General features: G+C 37.1%; 1 protein-coding gene across 1 annotated transcript; it reads left to right on the forward strand.

The window, feature by feature from the left end:
* The first annotated feature begins 8,516 nt into the window (after positions 1–8,516).
* Positions 8,517–10,566, forward strand: LOC142167029 (uncharacterized). Its single transcript, XM_075227181.1, has 4 exons — positions 8,517–8,818; positions 9,176–9,668; positions 10,075–10,202; positions 10,290–10,566. Exons 1-4 carry the CDS (start codon positions 8,517–8,519, stop codon positions 10,564–10,566), a joined length of 1,200 nt encoding a protein of 399 aa, XP_075083282.1.
* The last annotated feature ends 7,151 nt before the right edge of the window (positions 10,567–17,717 follow it).

Consider the following 17,717-nt stretch of genomic DNA (forward strand, 5'->3'; position numbering starts at 1 on the left):
ATAAAATTTATTTTTTGTAGCTACTGTCTCAACTTTGCTCTTCCCCTTCCCATTGTCAGCTTTCTTCTCATTTATATTTTCAATGATGTGACCTATATTATCTCGTTGATATTTGTTCCTTCTTACTTGGATCCACTCCTGTTTATCATGATTTGCAAGTGGTTTGCCCAGAACTTTACCACTTGTAAGAATCTTTGTAGAGGCAGTTACAGTACCAATCATATCTTTATCATTATTTTGATCAACAACATTCTCTTCAAACTTCTTGTGTAGTTCTGGATGAATCACCCAGCACTCAACTTCATTATGCCCTTGCTTCTTGCAAGTCTTGCAATACTTTAGCATATAATCATATTTAATTTTAATCCACTTGGACTACTTCGGCCCAGATTCATCTTCCTCTTCTACTATCTTAATTCGTTGAGGGAATTTTACAAGTAAATTCACCTCTACTTTCACTTTTGCACAACTAGGTCGTATTCCATTTTGAGTTGCCAAGTCTACATGAAGTGGATAACCTACTGCCTTTGCCAAAGAAAACACAAACTCCTTACCAAAGAAATTTGGAGGTAGCTCAGGAAAGACTATCCATGCTATTGCAATAGGTGTTTCTTCATCAGGAGTCCACCAAGGGCTCCACTTTGTGCATCGCATCTGCCACATCTCACTTTGAACTTTCAAATAGAAAGAAGGTTTTGATAGCAAGTGTACACAATTTTTAAGCAATGAGAGTCTAATTAACACATGATTGTCCTCAATGAGACCTACTGAACATGCCCCTTTCAATTCACACTAGATTGGAATTGCCTTACGTAGCTCTTGAATCACTAGCTTGCCGTAGGAAAATTTTCCAAGGACTGCCAGTGTTAACTTTTGTTGAATGATGGATTGCCTCACTTCTGCCTTCTTCCATCTAATCACAGGCTCACCGTGGAGATATTCCACAGTTTTGATGGGAACGACGGGTAGGGTTTGCATGGGAGTATTTAAGGTTTTTGGTTGTAATAAATTTGTGTAGTTTTGGATTGGATTTGTAGTTGTATTGGGTGTAGTAGTCTGTGGGGGAGGTGTAGACTACTGACCAGCCCCATCCAGAAGCTGGCCAGTGGCCGGAGAGGCCATAGAAGCAGGGTTTTGGCATCAACTTTAGGATTTTTGCATGAGAGAAAAGAGAGCGTTTTTTGATTTTAGAGCTTCTCTCTCTAGGCCGCGCTGAATGGGGTTTTTCTTATGGCAAATCCACTAGGCAAGGTGCCTAGGGCTAGTTTTATATATTTTTAAATCAAAAACAAAAAACAAGTTGCACTTAGTCTAACAATGTGTATAGTCATAAGCTAAGTAAATTACATAATTCCTAAGATCAACTTTGAGTAAGTGAGGCTCAGAATTGATTGTACATTTTGATCTAGCCAAGCAATACCAAATTGATCTACCAAAGTATTAACCTTCATGCATACTTTGGATGTTAAACTCATTAAATACCATAGTCTCCTATAATGGTTCTTCATCGTCAAAACTAGCGATATCAACACTGCCCAGATTTTTGCACAACTGGGCAATTGTCTTTCATTTTCATTATGTCCTTGTTGTGCTTTCCTTTTGTCAACAGCATCACCATCATTAAGCTCCCAAAGCCAGCTGAAAACAATGCGGTTGCCTGCATTCTCAAGTAACATTACAAACTACACGTATATCAAACATATTCCACTTTCCAGCATTTTTGCACATAGTCTGCGTTGCAGTGTTTGCTCAAAGATTCGTGTGACCTCTAGTTGTGAATCAATAAAACTTTTTCATGAAACCAAACCTGGGTTATTGAAGTAATGAAATGCACTGGGTTCTCAATTTGCAATGCATCCCTTATACCCGTTTGTTGGCTCCAAAGTCCACTACCTCGTGAGATTCTGACAATTAAAGAACTAGGCATCCATCTCTTGCATTTCAAATCTTGTGTCGCCCCTGCTGTGGTACAAAATCCGATGAGTTAATATGGAAGTTCATATTCATTATCAATCTTCAATTAGCCATATTTATGATTATATAGAGGAGAAAAAGATGGAACAACAATGGAGAAAAGGAGGCAGAGTGAAAACGACGGCAAAAGTCTGCGCATATCAGTAATGAGCACAGAAAGAATGATGAAATTCTGATTTCAGAACCAAAGCTAATTAGCTATGCAGTTCGCCACTCTTTTTTCTTTCCTCCTTCATTCTTTTTAATTACTCTTCTTCGGTAAATCCAAATAGCAATATCAACAAAAGACCAATCTCATAGCGTATTTTTTCAGTTGATATCCATGGCAAAGATCTGAAGCAAATTAGTACAAATTTATAGATCCAATATGCTGCCTTTTCAGTTCTCCATTATCATACACAATAACTTTGTTGATATTTATGATGAAATAAATTGTGAAAGAGGTGCAAGAAACCTTACAACCTCACAATGATGTTCTTCATTCTTTATATATCATAATGAATTAAATTGAGGGTCTAAAAAAGGTTATAATCAGACAATAGTTGAGAAGTAGATAAATGGGAAAAAATTAACGGAGAAAGGATATCTAATCCACATAAATAGAATAACGGATTTTGAATCTTTATAATAAATAAAAATTACGGGGGGGGGGGGGGGGGAGTAACTGACATAGAGATTTAAAATAAGATAAATTAACAAATGAGAGGAATATGGCAAAAAAAGGGAAAAAAAAGATAAATGGTATTCCTGGTCAAAGAAATATGCTAAGTCACCAACGGTAATCCCACCTTTATATAGATATAAATATAGATAGAGATTGTTATTTGATATATTGATTTTCTCCATCAAAAAGTAATTTTTACTCTATCCTCTAGCAACTGTAACGACGCTCATAATGGATAATGTGTGATATCGAAAATTTTTTAGGATCTATACCTTTTAAAGTAGAAGAAAGAAAAATAAATCGAACCATCCCAGGTGGCTTTCCAAAGAAGTAACAGTAGCAGATTGGCTTCTCTTTTGTGCTGTGCAGTTTAATTTTCTAATTGACGAGAGCTATGTCACGACCTATTTTCTGAACAAGCCGTTACGGGTACCCGATCATTAAACTTGACCGATCGAACCATTTGTGCTTATCAAATCTATTATAACTTCAAACTTTTTATGCAACAAGGCAATACTTTAACCAAATACTTTTAATTAATTTAAATATCTAAAATAAACCAACTCCAAAACTTTATTCGTAGTAACCACTGAAATACTGCTAAGTTATTATCAAAAAATATCTGAATCTTAACCCACCGACTGTGTCTATGAAGCCTCAACTGATAAAATGATGCACTGCTCAGGATATGAGATTGTGTGGCTAGTTCTCCAAGTAAACAAAGAAATAACTAAATAAAAATGACTCAAAGAAATACTCCACGAACAAAAGCGGAGCTCACCAATAGCACTGGAGGAGAGGAAAGTCCTAACCTGTAGCCTGCTCGCCTGTAAAACCGGTTCCTACGTTGTACCGCAGACCAACGTAGGTTTCCGAAAGAGAATATCAGTACCACCCATTGTACTCAGTGAGTCTCAACGAGAAGGGACGAAACTTTAATAAAGTATACATTACGAGCAAAGATTATTCTAAAAGCATAAAAAACATAAAGCTTCTAAGGACAATTCTAAAATAATTGCATAATAGCAGTTTATGAATATTCTAAAATAAATTCTTTTCTTTTTTCTTTCTTATAAAAAAAAATACTTCACTTTATACTTCGGGAGTTCCAACTATCCTCATTTATTTCTATCTTGGTTACCATGTGATCGGCACGAGTTCGATCCCAATCTGATCGAATAGGCCCAATCCACGAGGTGCCACTCACTTTATGGTTCTCAGCGCTCATATATCATACATTTGCCTGGCTAGGCAAATTCTCAGCAATGAGACCCTTGGCTCGTGTGCTCCCTACTTTGGCACAAGTAGTTTCAGGAAGTCAATGCCTTGATGAGGACCCTCGTGCTGGACGATGACCCCTTCTTAGAATAGAGTATACTACTAAAAAAATACTTTAATAATAAATTATTCTATGTGACCCCGCTAAGATCTAAATCAACTTCTCAACTTTCCTCACCATTCAAGTCTAAATCTTTTCTGGAACATCCTATACATACTCATACTGGTATCTTTAAATGTAAAGCATTACATAAACATGAAATAAACATTCAAAAGTATTTCTAAAGATTCTTGCTTCTTCATGAATTTTCAACATGAAAATGGCATATAAGAATAATACAAAAATCTGAAAATTTATGCACATATATCAGAATAAATCATCTAAACTCTAGCTAGAATAATTTTAGGCTAATAGGTACTCACACGCTTCAATTAATCACATATTAACTCTTTTAAGCAATTCATCAAACATTTTGTATGCGTGCTTTTGTGAGTTAAACCACCTTAGTAAAGGACTATATCAACTCACCTCAAAACTTCTCGAGCCAATACGTAGGCCTCAGTCCAATTTATACCCGTCAAACAATCGATTCTAGAATAACTAGTATATTTTAATTAATTTTAAAGTTTCACACTTAAACATGGAATATAATGTTGATATAGAGAAAGAAGGGGATTAACTATTCGATTCTTACCTACTACTACTGTAGGATAATTGACAATATGAAACTTTATATAATTGAGTTCAAGAATTAGTGATTTGTAAAGAAAAGAAAGGAAAGAAGCAAACACAAGCGAAGGAGCTAATGCCACCTACAAGAATATTGCCCAAGAGGGCAGCCTCAACAACAAGATGATGATTAAAACTGTTACACCCTATGTTTTCGTACGTGGAAGTACGCCATAAGTAAATTGATATAAGCTCGGACATGAGATGTTACATCCCGTATTTTTTTTTCGTACGTTACAAGTTCGTCGAAGTTTGGCAATTTGGGATAAAATACGGTCCGAGCTGTAATACCCGATATTTATGGACTAGTACTATACAAGGTATCACATGACCATGATAGTAGGGTGTATAAAGTGTGTTAAAATTGAGTAGTATTATAAGTAATTTGAGATAATTCTTAATTATGTGGGTAATTGGTTAATTATTAAATTTTTAGTGGGAGATTAACTAAGTAATTAAGCTAATTAAATAAATCAAGATCTTGGATAAGCTTAATAAGCCAAAACGTGGCAGCAACAAAGGCCTAAATTATGACTCTTAAGTTCATAAAATAGGTGGCACATTTTGAGGATTTAGAGGCCTAGTCATCACTAAAGGGTGGGCCCCACAAATCTCAAAAATAAGAGATTTTAATACATCTTCTATGTAAATACTTATGTTGCTAAGAATTGAAACCTTTATCGCTAAGAGATTTCATACGGATGGAATCTCCAAAGTAATTCATTTTGAAATTTCAGAGAATTCATTTTGAACTCCAAGGCTTTCAACGTGAGGCATCTCAACTTTAAGCATATGTCAAATGCCAAAATATTAATCTTGAAGAATTCAATATGAGATTTCATATGCATCTGCATATATCAAAGCAACGCTAGGCTTCAACAATTCAAAATGAAAGTGAGATTTTGCAATTATAACGGAGTACGGTGCAATCTTTTTCAAGAATATCATACGGATTTTCCCCTACTTCGATCCGCCGTTACGTGTTTTCGCAAAAAGAAAATCGGTTCAGGCATGTTAAGGCTATCCCTTATTTCTTTTGGCATGATCAATACGATACAAACGAAACGAGCAAATGCACAATTTCTATAAATGACTCTATTCATAGAAATATTAGGGGTGTCTATATTCTTGATTCCCCATGTGAATTATTATTATATCTTCTGTTCATGGGTCTTAGAAAAATACGTATTTGATAAAATTTATCCGACATGCATATTATTTTTATGATATTCCGAGAAAATCTTATTAAAGTATTTCTTATGCATTTCATGCATTTATACATGTACATTGACCCATGACCAGATGGCGTTATATACGCGTATAGTATATGTATATAGGATATGGGAAAAAATTATGGCGTTATATACGCACCATCACCTGATCAGCTGGTATACGTTGATGATTTGCCCACAGTGGCCGAAATGATATGATGGGATACCCTCAGAGGCTTGATGATGTTATGAACACATATACCTATGCATGGTATGACATTTATACGTATATGCATGACATTATATAAATGAAATGATTCACAGAGCTATGCAGTCATACATGTCGAGTCTTTTACTCCATCTTTCTCTCATGTCTATTGTTTACTGATTTTCATTCCTTACATACTCGGTACATTATTTGTACTGACGTCCCTTTTGCCTGGGGACGCTGCGTTTCATGCCCGCAGGTCTCGATAGACAGGTCGAGAGTCCTCCAAGTTGGCGATCAGCTCTGCAGAAGATATTGATGCACTCCATTTGCTTCGGAGTTGCTTGTTTAGTCAGTATTATTTAGATGTGTATGGTTTGGTATGGCGGGGCTCTGTCCCAACTTTTATGACAATTATGTACTCTCAGAGGCTTGTAGACATATGTCGTGTATGTGAAAGATTGTACGGTCTTGTCGGCCTGTGTTTTGAGTTTATAAATGATCATGTTGGCCTATTAGGCCCGTATGTCATATTTATATGATGAAGTAATAAGAAAGATACGTTACGTTGGTACTCCGTTGAGTAAGGTACAGGGTGCCCATCGCGGCCCATCGGTTTGGGTCGTGACAAAAACATTAATATGGAACATAAGGTCTGTTAAGACTCAGCAGGCCTTTCAGAGAGTTATCAACATGCAAAGGTAACATGGTTTTTTCATTATAGCACTTATGGAGTCATTTCAAAAGCAGAGGTTTATTCAGAACTACAGAAGGAGGCTAGGTATGGAAGCTGCAATATCAGATGTTAATGGGAAGATATTGTTATTCTTTGATGCTGTGGTGGAATGGGATCTATTGATTGATACTGAGCAGCAGTTAACCATCAAGGTGTACCATCAAGATATTGGTAAGTATATTATGATGACTTTTGTATATGCAAAGTGCTCAACACTGGAAATATTAGAATTATGGGATAATCTATACTACCTTGCTAGTGATATGGTGTTATCTTAGGTGGTTGGAGGAGATTTTAATATGATTCTTAGTAAAGAGGAGAAGATAGGAGGACTGCCAGTGTACCCCCCCCAGAGTATGAAGATTTTTCCTTTTGTGTTAACTCATGTGCACTCTTTGATCTTCGATACAAAGGCAGCCCCTTCACTTGGTGGAATGGGAGGCCTAATGCGGAATGTATATTCAAACGTTTGGATAGAATTTTGGTGAATTTGCCTTTCTAGACCCTATTTCCCAATATAGAAGTGGAGCATCTCATTAGAACAGGCTCAGATCATGCTCCACTTTTGATGAATTGTGGTGATCGGGCCTTACAATTTGTTAAACCATTCATGTTCATGAACTTCTGGACCAAACATGAGTCTTTTATGGAGGTGATTAGATAGAATTGGATGGCTGACTTCACTGGAGATCCTTTCTTGATGTTCAAGTAGAAACTAAAGAGGGTTAAGATTGCTCTCTCTAAATATACCAAGCTTACCTATGGGGATATTTTCAAGCAACTAGCTATTATAGAAGATGTGGTTAGAGTAAAGGAAATGTTGTTTGAAGAAGAGATAACAGTGGAGAGTAGAATAACACTTCAACAAGCTCAAGCTGCATTAAAGAAGTACTTGAGCATTGAGGAGTAGTATTGGAAACAAAAAGTATGAATGACATGGTTTGTAGAAGGGGACAAAAATACCAGATTTTTCCACTACCATGTCAATTGTAAAAGGCAAAAAATCCAGTTGAAGAGAATTCAGAATAATGATGGTGCATGGATTGATTAACAAGATTTGATGGCTGGTGCTGCAGTTGAATTTTTCCAGAAGCAGTTCACACAAGAAGATGATCCAACAATCTATGAACTCCTAAAAAATGTGCCTACAATGGTATCTAGTGAGCATAATTTAGAACTTTGTAGAAGTCCTACAAGGGAGTAGGTGAAGGCAACAATACTTGCTTTGAGTGGTGAGAGTGCAAGTGGTCCAGATGGCTTCGCTGGTATTTTCTTTCAAGTATGCTCGGATATAGTGGGGAAAGACATACACAATATTCTGAAACTGTTCTATGGAGGAAGCGCTTTTTCTATGTCTATAACACACACAAACCTTGTCTTGCTGCCAAAAAATCAAATAGTCCAAACATTCTTTGATCTCAGACCTATAAGTTTGAGAAATTTCATAAACAAAGTGATCTCGAGAGTGGTTCATGATAGGCAGGAAATGATACTACCTAATTTGATCTCTTCCAATGAATCAGGCTTTGTCAAGGGGAGAAGTATATTTTGAAAATATTTTGTTAACTCAGGAGATTGCTATTGACATAATATTAAGGGGAAAACCTGCCAATGTAGTCATCAAACTTGACATGGCAAAGGCATATGATAGGGTGTCCTGAAAGTATTTGATGTATGTATTGAGGAAAGTGGGGTTTGCATAATGCTTCATTAACATGGTGTGGAATCTACTTGCCAACAGCTGGTACTCAGTTCTAATTAATGGTCAAGCTTCAGGCTTTTTTCACTCAACAAGAGGTTTCAAGCAAGGGGATCCTCTATCTCCAGCATTGTTCATACTTTCAGCAGAAGTATTGTCTAGGTCTTTGAATAAGCTATTTGAAGACAAGAGGTTTAAAGGCTTTGGCATGCCTAAGTGGACTGATCCATTTAATCATTTAGCCTATGTTGATGGCACTATAATCTTTGCTTATGCTGATTCTTATTCTTTAGAAAAGATTATAGAAGTTCCGTCCAAGTATGAGCACACTTCTGTCCAAATGATCAAAAAGGCAAAGAGTTCCTTTTATATACATTCTAATGTGACTGGAACATTGTTTAATTCTGTGGGGGTTATTACTTGATTCATAAGGGGCGAGTTTCCATTCACTTATCTTGGATGTCCCATATTATACACAAGAAGAAGGAGGGATTACTACAATGATCTAATAAAGTAGGTGAAGGCAAAGTTACATTCTTTGAAAGGGAAGTTACTATCCTATGGAGGAAAAGCTACTTTGATATCTAGTGTCCTACAAAACATGCCAATACACATCCTATCTATACTTGATCCACCTAATAATGTACTTGAACATTTACATAAAACCTTTGCTAGGTTTTTCTGGAGTAACAAGGAAGAAGGCAAAAGTAGACATTGGACAAAATGGCAAAATCTGTGCCTTCATAAGGAGGAAGAAGGAGTAGGTTTTAGATCACTAATTGTTGTCTCCAAAGCATTATTTGATATGCTATGGTTGAATTTAAGGACTTCAAAGTCCTTATGGTCTAAGTTTATGTGGCATAAATACTGTAAGAAGGAGATGCCAACAATAGTTCAATTTAGAAAGGGGTCACACGTATGGAGGATAATGTTGGAGGCTAGGGAAGAGGTTGAGCATGAAATACTATGGGAAATGAATAGGAGAGAAACTAATGTTTGGCATCAGAATTGGACTGGATTAGGAGCTTTATATCATGTTGTTCCTCTAGACTTTCCAATCAATGAAGAACTACAGAAAGTAGTTGACTTGAGAGATGATGATGGATGGAATGAGCAGCTCCTAGAGCAGTCCTTCCCAAGGGATATTGCTGATCATATTAGACTGGATGTACATTTTGACAATACAGACGAATACTGGGATACTCCAAGATGGATGCTACTCCTTCAGTTAAATTTTTAGTTAGTAGTGCTTGGAGAATTTTAAGGCATAGGGAACCAACTAATCCCGAGTGCTGGGATATCTCATTCTTCTTATGGAGATTATGGAAAGGTAAGATCCCTACTGATGATTTGTGGAGGAGAAGTGGTTACATGGTTTTGACAAAGTTCTGGTGTTGTTTGCAACCAAAAGAGACTCATTTCAAAACTTGTTCTTAACAAGTGATACTGCAACTAAGGTGTGGAAGACTTTCCTTCAGGTAGCAGGATTGGTAGTGATTTTGGTGCAGGTTCATCAAGTATTAAGGACATGGTAGAATGCACCATGCTGTCCTAAACTTAAACCATTATTTCAGGCAACTCCAGTAGTCATTACATGGGAAATTTGGAAGAGGAGAAAATCTATGAAGTATGGAGGTTCAGTGTCTTGTAATAGGGTAATTCATGAGATGAACAAGACATTACAATATCTAGCAAGAGTGAGGTATCCGTGGATTCCAAACATTCCTCTCTTATGGAGAGATATGATAAGATTCTTTGAATGTTACAATCTATATATTATTACCAATAGAGTAACATGGCAGCTCCCTTATGAAGGGTGGTTCAAATGCAACACTGATGGTGCATCTAGAGGCAATCTTGGAACTAGTTCCTATGGATTTTGTATGAGAGATTGTGCTGGTAATGTGGTATATGCCAAGGCTGAGGTGATAGGGGAAACAACAAATATAGTGGCAGAAGCTGAGGCAATATTAGAATGGCTAGTATATTGTGTGGAAAGATGGCTGCATCCTCTTATTATGGAGACTGATTCTATGGTGATGAGAAAGATCATTGATGGGGAATAGGAACCTCCTTGGTGTATAGGGATGGAAGCAAGGAAGATAAAGAAGATCAAGAGCAACTAAAATGTAGTCTTTGAGCATGTGCTAAGGGAGGGCAATGTAGTTGCTAATTTCTTAGCTAACCTGGTTTTTTCTTTTGCAGGTACAGTTACATATCACTCTTTTCAGGATCTACCTATCGAAGGAAAGATACTGGTGAACATGGACAGAGCTCAAATTCCTAACCTTAGGGTTAGGATTGCGAAAAGAAAAGCACCAGACTAATGAAGGAGTCCAGAGTTCACTGCCTATTCTTGTCATTGCACTTTCTTCTTCTCTTATCTGTATAGTGTACAACCCAATCTTCCTACACCCTTTGACTAGGAAGCTGAGGCAATATCTGTATGCCACAACCCAATCTTTAATATTCGTAGCTCAACAATCTCCCTACACCCTTTGATAACACATGCATGTAAATTAAACAACTCTCATGCCCAGAAATTTATCTTGCTAGTTACCCATTTTCAGAAAACTTCGAAATTAGGGTTTAGGGTGTAGAATCTTACCTCTAGGATGAAGACTTAGTGAGCTTCCCTTCTTAATCTTCCAAAACTTGAGCAAGAATTGAAGAAAATTTATTGAAGAACACCTTCTCACTCTAGGGCACTCTCTCTCACTCTAAAATATCAGATTATGTCTCAAAAATGGCCCAAAGAGTATATTTAACGAAAAAGGTCGGGTTTTAAAAACGCAAAAATGGAGCTCCGGAACAAGGTATGCGATCGCATAACCGATATGCGGACTGCATATCGGTCGCATAATTGGATACAAAATAGCCAAAAGAACTGTTTGTGTATGCGGTCACTATGCGGTCCGCATAGCTGTTATGCGACCGCATAATGCACCGCATAACAGTTATGCGGTCGCATAGTCGACCGCATAGTTTCTTCCAACTGACCCAATTAACTGCCTCACTCTGCGGCCATTATGCGGTCCGTAGAGTGGATATGTGATCGCATAATGGACAACAGAAATGCACTTTTCTGCCAAATATTTTCCTTTACTTTCCGGTGCATTGTTCAATCCAAAAAGTCAGAGCCTAGTCAAACACGTAAGCCTAGTCCGGCACCATGAAATATTATTTTCTTTGCAAACTTTACCGGGCTTTACACTTAAGTACTTCGAAACTTTTCGGGGTGTTACAAAAATGATAGACTGTGGGATGAATAAACAATAGAGGAGGTCAAGGCTGCTGCTTTTGGTCTAAATGGGGACAATACAAGTGGTACGGATGGTTTCAATGGGCAATTGTATCATACTGCATGGGATATCATAGGTGAAGATGTACTGAACATGGTAAGAGCTTTTTTCTATGGTGCTGAGCTTCCAAAATTTATTACACATACAAACTTGGTATTGCTGCCTAAGAAAAAAAAAATGTAGCTACTTTTTCTGACATGAGAACAATTAGTTTGAGTACTTTCTCAAATAAGATCATATCAAAGGTGATTTATGAAAGGTTGCTGGATCTATTACCTACTCTTATATCTCATAATCAAGTTGGCTTTGTAAACGGTAGGAGTATAGTAGAGAAGATTCTTTTATCACAGGAGATATCGACTGATATAAGTATAAGAGGTAAGTAATCCAATGTGGTGATCAAACTGGAGATGGCCAAGGCATATGATAGGGTCGCATGGCTATTTTTGACTAAAGTATTGAAGCAAATCAGATTTGGTGAGGTGTTCATTGATACGGTGTTCAGATTGGTTTCAAATAACTAGTACTCACTGTTATTGAATAGAAAGGGAAATAATCTCTTCAAATCATCTAGGGGGTAAACCAAGGGGATCCACTATCCCCTACATTGTTCATACTAGCTGCTGAAGTGCTTGGTAGAGCCTTGGATGCATTGTTTGATAACCCTAACTTTATAGGGTTTGGGATTCCAAAGTGGAGTCACAATATCAATTACCTCTCCTATGCAGATGACACAATTATCTTTAGTTCCACACACTAAGGGGAATTTTAGTTGATCATGAATGTATTGGAGGAGTATGAAGGAGACTCAATTCAGAAGGTTAATAAGGAGAAATCGACATTCTATATGCATGAATGTGCTCCTGCAGATGAAGTTAACACAATGCACCTCATTACTAAATTTCATAGACACCCATTCCCATTTACATATTTGGGATGTCCAATATTCTATAACAGGAGACAGAAGCAATTCTATAAGGAGATAATATTCAAAGTGCAACAAAGGTTACAATAATGGAAAGGAAAATTGCTATCTATTGGGGGAAGGGCAATTCTAATCTCACATGTACTGGAAAGCATGCCCCATGTCCTATTGTCACTGTGAATCCACTTGTATATGAGATTACTGAGTTGCAGAAGATGTTTGCTAGGTTTTACTGGAGTAATTTAGGAAATGGAAGGGCCAAACATTGGGCATCATTGGAGTCTTTGTGCTTACCAAAAGAGGAGGGTGGTTGTGGATTTTGATCACTTCATGATGTATCCAAGGATTCATTTGCAAAGCAGTTGTGGAACTATAGAACTAAGGAGACTTTGTGGACAACTACGTCACGCCTCAAACCTGGGGACGCGATACCGGCACCCGGTGATTCACTTAATCGAGCATACCAACTTGAGACTGAGGGACTCTGAACATACAATGTCATACTTTGGCCATAAGGCCACATTACAAGACAATTTGTGAGATAAAATATAAACTGAACGGAGACTAGATCTGACTGAACATCAATATAAAGCTGGGCCGACAAGACCGTCGTAACCACTACAGCTGACAAAAAGAAAATATACATACAAGGCCTATAAGACTAATACACTGCACTGACTGACATGATATGTCTACAAGCCTCTACTGATGGATGTACTGTGGGTCAGAATAGGGCCCTGACCTACGCATGAAATATATATATATACATGTATACACAATATGTACTCAAAACCCTATACTCGGCAACTCCAAAGGACGTGGAGTTTACCAATTAAGCTAAACTTAAACAACACCTTCTGAGGAGGTCTACCTATTTGTCTATCTGAACCTGCATGCATGAAATGCAACGTCCCTCGAAAAGGGACATCAGTACGAAATAATGTACCGTGTATGTAAGGCAATAGAATAACTGAAAGCTGAATCTAAGATGATAATATAATAACTGAAAGTAACTGGGAGTTAAAGATGATCTGGAGATATACTTACCTGCTGATACTGACTCAATTCTCTCAATATAGTAAGTAAAATAGTTGTCCGGCCCCATAAGGCTCGACACATATAATTGGTCAGCCATAGTAGGAACGCTCATAGGCGCTCGGCCATACTAGGCTCGGTATCTCAACCATTCTGGGCTCGTTCATAGGCGCTCGGCCATCATAGGCTCGATATATAACTTACCATCTGATCATAGGTTGCCCAATGGGGGCCTGCCCATCGATTATAGCTCGATGGTGGTGAATAAACTTTAATACTGTCTATATATACATATGGACACCCTGCTCTCTTTACTGGAAGAAGACAATACTTAACTGAATATAAAGTCCCGATAAGGGAGAATACTATAACTTATGAGACTAGGATAATGTACATAAATTCAGAAGTACAAACTTCTCTTTATGTCTCGTGATCAAGCGCATGTAGTTACGAGATCATGCCAAAATGAAGAAAAGGTTTAGCATTAACATACCTTATCACAATATTTCCAATTACCATGTTTAACTCGTCTCTTCACACCTTAATCTACAACAACAATAATAATACTATCCTTAAATTATGGAAGGTACAATTATCGCACAACGAACGACAAGCTTATTTTATATTAAAACGGGCTGCATCTCCCCTATAATATTTACTTCCTCCCAATTCGAGATAACACCAACAACACATAAATACAACAATAACAACATATATACATCATTTTCCAACCTTATATCTATCACAAAATACCACAAAATAGCCCAACATACCCCAATCTCTTCATATGCAAAACGACTACCATGGTAGTGTCAAACAACCCAAATATGTTACGACGAATGACCAGATCACCATCCCGCATTTATGTTGTGTTTATCCATACTCTTTCTCCTCCAAAACTCCATAAAACAGTAGCAAAACACACAATCCAACAACAACACAAAACAACTCACAAAATCGTCCACTAGAAGTTGAATAACTCGAACTCACGGCTTCCGATCACCGTCCCGTGAGTTCTTACAATTATGGAACAAATTTCTATACTTTTCCAGCAGACGAAATGGATGAAAGAGAGAAGTATATGTACCTTATTTGGTGAATATCTCATCTCCTATCTTGGTTCTTCACTCCTTAGGTTTTCCTCTAACTAGAACATGAAAGAAGAGAAAATTAATTAGGGTTTGTGTTGAATTTTTGGTAGGATTTTGCAGGGGCTTATCTTGCGTTTTTATGCTCTATAATGATTGTGAAATATGAAGGAAATAATCCCTTAAAAGGGCTCTTTGGCCGACCCGAAATATCTCCTTTTTGGACATATTTAGTCCTCTCATTTAAGCAAGTAGGTGACACACCTACTTGTCACCTATGCAGTCTGCGCAGTCTCGCAAAAACAAAAATATCTCTCTACTTCGATATTGTATTGACAAACAGATTAATGCGTTAGAAACTAAACTCATAGATCTTCAGCTTGATGGGTGGATCACCTAGTAAATCTAAGTATATTGGGAGAAATGCCTAGTGACATTTGACCCAAATTTCTGTAAAACTTATAAACGTAACTTGTGATGACTTTCATTGACATGACTATCATACAACTAAAACAACTCATAACATAACCCTATTATCATGTTAACCACCCTAATCTCACCCCAAAGGTATGGGTTATAACATTCCCAACTTGTCGACTTTCGGCAAAATATTATTTTCTTCAATTTGTTTAGCTCTGAACCTTCCAACCCGCTTGGTACTTGTTCATGATCTTAAATGTTTGTAACCTCCAAGGTAACATGATTAACTACTTTATATACTTTGAAAGATGATCTCATTTTTGGTCTTACATCAGTTTGCTTATGACCTACTTTTACGTACGAAAATATGGGGTCTAACATCATTCCCTCCTTTGGAACATTCGACCTCGAATGTTGACTCTTAGAAACTTGGGAAAATTTCGCCAGAGTCTCCTCTGTACACTAGACTAAAACCAACCTGCACGTAGTGAGAAACCATACTATACATATGTCACGACCCAAACTGTAGGGTTGCGACGGGCACCCCGTGCCTTACTCAACCGAGTACCAATGTAATATATCTTTCTTATCATACCATCATAGATAAGTGGTCTTGAAGGTCCTTCATGAGACAAACAGAATAAAACATAAGGGAATACTAGAAATAGGACGACCCAACATGCTATATAAGCGTATACATGTGACATACAGGCATATAAGGCCGAAATGAACATTTCTACACTCAAAACATTGGCCGAAAAGGCCATACAAGTATCCATATACATAACATCTATCTACAAGTATCTAAGAGTACATAAATGTCATAAAGGTCGGGACAACGCCCTGTCATACCAATTAATAAATGTCCAAAGCATACTGACCAAATAGGCAACGCCAGATCTAGTGGAGTGTACCAACACTTTCCACTGAGTTGATAGACTACTAGGAGGACTATCAACTTGTCTATCGGCACTTGCAGGCATGAAACGCAACATCCCCAGGCAAAAGGGACGTCAGTTCAAATAAAGTACCAAGTATGTAAGGCATGAAAGCAGTATATAAAAGACATGAAAGAAAGATAGAGTAAAGAACTCAACCTGCAAGTCTGAATAGCTCTATGAATCATGAAACATTTATAATGTCATGCATATGTGTATAAATGTCATATCATGCATAGGTATATGCGTACATAACATTATTTAGCCTATAAGGGCATCCCATCATATCATCTCGGCCTCTATGGGTGAAATCATCAATGTATACCAGCTGATCAGGTCGTGGTGCGTATATAACGCCATAACCTTTCCTCATATCCCATATACATATACTATACGCGTATATAATGCCATCTGGTCATGGGTCAAATGTGCATGTATGAATGAATGGAATACATAAAAACTAAGTCAATAAGATCTCTCGAGATGGCATAAGATCAATATGCCTTACGTTAATATCATGAAATAAACTTTATCAACTTATGTATTATCTGATACCCATGAGGAGACGATATAATAACATGACACATGGGGAATCAAGAATATAGGTATCCTTAGTACTTCTATGAATAGAGTCATTTGTAAAAATTACGTATTTGCTCGTTTGATTTGTGTCATATGGATCATGCCAAAAGGAATGAAGGGATAGCCTTAACATACCTTAACTCTGTTGATTTCTGAATACCTTCTAAGCAATTCTTCAAACAACTCAACTCAATCTACCATAGCATAAGGAGATTCAAAATCAGTGTTGAGTAAAGGCTAAGTCCGCAACTTAAACTAGTAGCTCGTTTATGTAAATTAGAGAAGCATCCCCCTGTAACAAGGGCCTCCTCCAATACCATATACCAACAACAACAACCAGATAAATACAATAAGAACAACATCAACAATAGTGTACAAAATATTGCATTAACATGTCATCAACATATCACGACGAGCGGCAAGCTCGGATTGAATCCCTTTATCACCCTTCAACCCCATTATCAATCATTCATAAACTTAGTAATATATCCACCATAATAACCAATAACTTTTAAAGGATTTCCAACCTTGTACTCAATTTCAATGTTACCCGAAATAGCCTAACACAGTGCTTTATAGCCATTTCTTTTCTAGTAACCAATTTCCTCAACAAGCTTTACATGTAAACCAACATAATCATACTAACAATATCATAGCCAACTTATTTTCCATAATTTAGAGCCACTTAAAGTCCATAAGATCAACTTTCAAATCAATCCATCAAGAACAACAACATCTCAAGTTAATCTAAGTATTAAGTTGTAGTTTATCATCGTAACAACTTAACCAACATGCAAGATTTCTTAAGCACAATTAGTAGGCTGTTATAAGCACCTTATCCAGTAAAAATAACCTGAAATTTCAGCCAAACACAGCCCACAATTATCATCAATGACAACACAACCTCAAAGAAGTGTTGTTCTTCAC

Source organism: Nicotiana tabacum, chromosome 12 (genome assembly GCF_000715075.1).
Source record: "Nicotiana tabacum cultivar K326 chromosome 12, ASM71507v2, whole genome shotgun sequence".
Lineage (NCBI taxonomy): Eukaryota > Viridiplantae > Streptophyta > Magnoliopsida > Solanales > Solanaceae > Nicotiana > Nicotiana tabacum.

Bases quoted from the DNA above. Each gene is read 5' to 3' on its own strand.
- LOC142167029 (XM_075227181.1), top strand. From the start codon at position 8,517: ATGGTGTGGAATCTACTTGCCAACAGCTGGTACTCAGTTCTAATTAAT. The intron at 8,819-9,175 runs GTATGAGCACAC...AACCTTTGCTAG, and splicing joins ATTATAGAAGTTCCGTCCAA to GTTTTTCTGGAGTAACAAGG. The intron at 10,203-10,289 runs GTATCCGTGGAT...TATTACCAATAG, and splicing joins CAATATCTAGCAAGAGTGAG to AGTAACATGGCAGCTCCCTT.